The sequence below is a fragment of the Fukomys damarensis genome, unplaced genomic scaffold, assembly GCF_012274545.1.
Source record: "Fukomys damarensis isolate Sample0158 unplaced genomic scaffold, DMR_v1.0_HiC HiC_scaffold_22, whole genome shotgun sequence".
In the NCBI taxonomy this organism is placed as follows: domain Eukaryota; kingdom Metazoa; phylum Chordata; class Mammalia; order Rodentia; family Bathyergidae; genus Fukomys; species Fukomys damarensis.
The window spans coordinates 21,772,911-21,777,585 of record NW_022900934.1 but is presented as its reverse complement, the minus strand read 5'-3'; the positions used below and the strand labels follow the sequence as shown (position 1 = coordinate 21,777,585).

The 4,675-nt window shown below is 54.2% G+C and overlaps 1 protein-coding gene across 1 annotated transcript in view; it reads left to right on the top strand.

The window, feature by feature from the left end:
* Positions 1-3,359: 3,359 nt before the first annotated feature.
* The window catches only part of Src (SRC proto-oncogene, non-receptor tyrosine kinase), a 17,016-nt gene continuing 15,700 nt past the window's right edge, over positions 3,360-4,675 (top strand). Inside the window, exons 1-2 of the mRNA XM_033767101.1 lie at positions 3,360-3,527; positions 4,612-4,673. Coding sequence (XP_033622992.1) covers positions 4,620-4,673 — 54 coding nt within the window. The 5' untranslated portion in view covers positions 3,360-3,527; positions 4,612-4,619. The remainder of the gene's footprint in view (positions 3,528-4,611; positions 4,674-4,675) is intronic.

Below are 4,675 nucleotides of genomic sequence, written 5' to 3'. Positions count from 1 at the left end.
GTGAGGGTGGATGCAGGGCAGAGAGGGCAGAGGCTGGAGGGCAGCGGCTCAGGCTGCAGGGCCAGGTGGCCCTGGAGAGTAACTTAGGCCTCATCCCGGGGGACGATGGGAAGCCCTCGACTGTTTTGTTTTTTTTTAAGTCTCATTAAAAAAATAATCATGACCAAGTAATTTCCAAATGTCAGCTGATACAGAATATAAAGTAAAAAAATGGGATTTTCCTCTTGCATGAGACATTGTGAAGAGTCTGGAATCCTTCCAGAACTTTCTCTAAACCTCCAGCACACGTGTGTGTGTGTGTGTGCGCATGTCCACACACACACACACACACACACACACACACACACACACACACACGCCAGCTTTCTTTGAAGAAGTAAAAGTAGCTCAAATCTGCTGTGTGCCTGGCACCACACTAGGCCCGCTCCATGTAGGTAGCCTTCTGTCCCCATTTTCCATGATGCCCAGAGGAGATGCCACACTGCTGACTTCTTTGCATGTCACATGTGTCGTGAGCATCTCATGCCACACAGAGTTCTGGCTCTTCCTCTCCCTGCTCCTCCTCCTTTCTTCCTCCGCCCTCTCCTCCTGTTTCTGTACTGGGGATGGAACTCAGGGCCTTGCACATGCTAGGCTAGTGCTCTATCAGTAAGCCATATCCTCAGCCTTCTTTTTTTAAAATTTTATTTTGAGTCAGAGACTTGCTAAGTTGCCCATAGTAGCCTCAGACGTGCAATCCTCCTGCCTCAGCTTCCCATGGGCGGGGATTATAGGTGTGCACCACAGCTCCCAGCTCTGGTTCTTCCTAATAGCTGCACAGGTATCTCCTGGGTGACTGGGCCACCATTTGCTTATGTTGGACTCTTAGGCTACTCGGTCTCCATGAAGAGCGTTAACAGGGATTGTTTCTGGTTGTCTGTGTGGTTTGCAGAGATGCTGCTGGCTGCAGGAGGAGGGTTCCAGGAGGTCCCTTTTGTGTCTGCAGCAGGGCACCAAGGAGGACACTGAGTGCTGGCCTGAGGAAGAGGGCTAGGAGGAGAGGGTTGGGTTGGAATTGGAGGAGTTTTGGAGCTACCTGAGGGCTCCCCTGGGCAAAGCCCATCATGAGGCCCAGCTCACACAGAAGGTGCTCTGCAAACACTTAGTAACCAGCTGAGTCTGCAAGGGGTGTGGTGGGGGACGCAGGCTTGAGGAGATGCTGAGTCAGGTCAGGATCTGTGGCCTGTGGAGTCTGGGGGAGCAGAGGGGAAGTGTGGGGCTGGATCCTGACACCGTCCAGCTACAGCAGTGCAACCTCGGGAAGAGCCCACGCCTGTGATCAGGAGTGGCTCCAGGAGGAAAGAGACCACCTTCCTCCAGGAACCTCAGGCAACCATGCGACCGACCCTCCTTGCTTCCCCTCAGCCCCCCAAAGTCTGCCTCCACTTGGGAGTGTGCAGATGGTGGAAGAGATGGGGGTGTAGCTTTTCTCAGTTGGGCCAGTCATGGTGACTCTGCGTTTAGGCCCAGCCCACAGGCCAGCAGACCCATCCCACCACCTCCAGGAAGGGGCAGAAGCTTGAGGTCTGAGCTCCTGGAGGGTGATCTCTTCCAAGCTCACACAGATGGCCTTGGCCTCACTGAGGCTAGACCCCCACCCTAAACGGGCCTGTCCTTCCTCAAGCACCTTCTGCTCTGCTGAGGGCTGAGACTCTGGCTCTCTCTAGGAGTAGGACTAGGCTGCCTTATGTGTGCCTCCACCTGGGAATCTGGCTGCTCCAAGGGAGGTCCTGGTCCTTTGGGCAGCATACTAGGCCCATGAGTATCCCACTGGACCCCATGAGCAGGCCCTGAATCCTGCCTGCCCTGAGTGGCTCTCTGTCCCCACTTTCTTTTTGCTCACATACACTCTGTGGCCTCAGGCAAGGCTCTTAACCTCTCTGTGCTTCAGCTTGTGCATCAATGAAATAAGGATACTATTAGTATCTACCTCCTAGATTATCATGAGGATTTGGTGCCTCAGTATTTGCAAAGTGCTTAGAGCAAGGCCCAGTAGATTTGAGTTCAGGAAATGTTTGTTTGCTGCAGAATGATATATGTTCTCTACAGCGTGACATTGCAGGGACAGAACCGGATGCAAGTTATACTTCTGTGCCACCTCGTAAATATTTCCAGAGCCCTAACCCTCTGTGCCAGATCCAGCCTGGTTGCAGGGGGCCTGGAGGCAGATCTGACCTGACCCTGCCCACGGGGAGCTCTAGCTAGGGTGCCAGACGAATCCGCTCTGTTTATATCCTGCATTCCTCTGTGGTCAGAGCAAACCCTTTAGGTCAGGTCTCGGTGGTTCTCTTCAAGGACCGGTCCCCCATAGCTTGTTCTTTGTCTCTTCCTCTGGTTCCCAGAGTTCACTTGTGAGTGCGTGTGTGCACGCACGCGTGCGCGCAGCTCTGGGGAGAGAACAGGGCCTGGGGCCTGCTAGGCAAGCATTGAGCCCCGCCCCCATCAACTCCACTCTCAAAGATCATGGTTTCCATTTTGTGGGGGACAGCAGAGGAGGCCCCCTGCCAGGGAGCCAGTGATGGGGAGCGGATGAGGGTGTGACCTCCTGTAGCCGGGGGCTGTGGATAGCCCAGTGAGCAGGTTTCTGGGGACCCTGGCTTTTGGATGGGCACTCTGACCTGGATGGAATGGGTTGCCATGGAAACTGGCTTTGTAGTTACTGTTCCCAGGCTGATTGGCCTGACCCTCCGGAGGCCCTGGAGATCTCTCCTTATTCTGAGGAGGTCTTCCCTCCCCAGCCCCACAATATCTGATCCAGACTGTCCTTAGGGAACCCAAAGGCCACCATGTCCCCACAGTTCTGATCACACCTCATTGTGCAGTTGAGTAATTTGGGGTGACTGGCAGAGGTTCACGGGGAGGGGGTGGCACTGCTGGCTGTGCTGAGTCCCTGTCCAGGGGACCTTCTCCCTATTCAGGTGCTCGGAGGCTTTCTCTGGGGCCTTCAGCATTCGGAACATACCCGGCACCCACCTCCATGGTGTGTCTGGAGCCCTAGTGTCACAAAAGTGACCCGTGCTGCCTCAGTCAGTTGTCACAACACCCCTGTCGTTTACAGAGGAGGAAATGGAACACGAGGGAACCCTGAAGTTGCACAGCTGATAAGGGGCAGAGCAGGGATCCAGATCTGGGGAACCTGGCTCCAAGGCCACCCCTAACTGCTGTGCAGGACCTTGCCTGGCCCCTGCTCCAGGATGTGGCCCGGGAGGCTCCAGGGCCATCCAGCGGAGCCTGGTGACGAGTGATCCAGCACTTGAGAAGGTTGCGATTTCTGTGTTCATAGCCCTGAGAAGTCTGTCTGCTTTATCCTTGCTTTGCAGATGAAGATGCCGAGGCCCAGAGAAGGGAAGTGACTTGGCTTGGGACATAGAGGAGGGAGAGGCAGAGCAAGGTCTTTAGTCCAAGACCCCAGACTCCCACACCTGCTGTTCGTGCCAAGACCCCAGGCTGCTTCCCAGATCATCTGGGACAGCATTGCCTTCCACCAGGTGAGGTGATGGCCTTGGGTTGGGGGCTGCCGTGATGGGTGGGAGGAGCAGGCAGGAGCATGGTGGGTCCGTGGGTGTTGTGGGCAAATTTTTGTCTTGATTTCCTTTGTTTCCCAACTTCTGGGGCTCCCAGGTTTCTGGCTCAGAAGTCTCTTTTAACTCTTGAATTGTCCCTCATTCATTCACTCACTCAGCTGTTTATGAAGCACCTGCTGTGTGCCTCGCTTTGTGCTAAGCATTGTGAACCCAGCAGTGAACAAGAGACAAAAAGCTCATGACAAAAATCATATAAATACAGATTAAAAACGGCCATGTGCAATCAAGGAGGTGCCAAAAGCTGGGGACTTAATCCAGTGAAAGGATTCGGGGAACCTTCCCATGAAGGTATCTCTTTTTGTGTGGTGCTGGGGATTGAACCCAGGGCCTTCTTACTGAGCTATATCCCCAGCCCCTTTTATTTATTTATTTTAAAATTTTGAGACAGGATCTCATTGAGTTACTGATTTGCTCAGGCTGGGCTCAAACTTGTGATCCTCCTGCCTCACCCTCCTGGAGTGCTGGGATTACAGGTATGCCCAGCTTGGAGGTTACTTTTGAGCTGAGAACTGAAGGAGGCACGAGTAACCCTGGTGAATCAGGAAAGAGCATTTTCGACAGTGGGGACAGTTTATGCAAAGGTCCTGTGGCTGCACTTCCTGCCATACTGCTGCCTCAGTTGCCACATTTAGCACCTTTCTGCCAGTATTAGACCATTTCCATTGGTTATTACATTCCACACACCTGCAGCAAGTCTCTCCAACGTGCTAGTGCTGGGGACACGGCACGACTCAGAGTTGCTGTCTACGAGGGCCTCAACAGTGAACTCTTGGGGAAGTGGGAGAGGTCAGAGCTTTGGGTTACCAGGTATTTCTTCTATGCCTGTCCCTGTCCCAAGGAAGCCCTCTGTGAACGCCATCAGTAGGCTGGACAGTTGAGGAAACCGAGGCTCGGAGAGGCCATTTCCCCTCTTGGGGCCTTAGTTGCCATGCCTGCAAGGTGAGAGCGCCCTGAATCTCTGCCCCACGCCGCCGACTTCTGTCTCCAGCCAGGACCATGGGCAGCAACAAGAGCAAGCCCAAGGACGCCGGCCCGCGGCGGCGCAGCCTGGA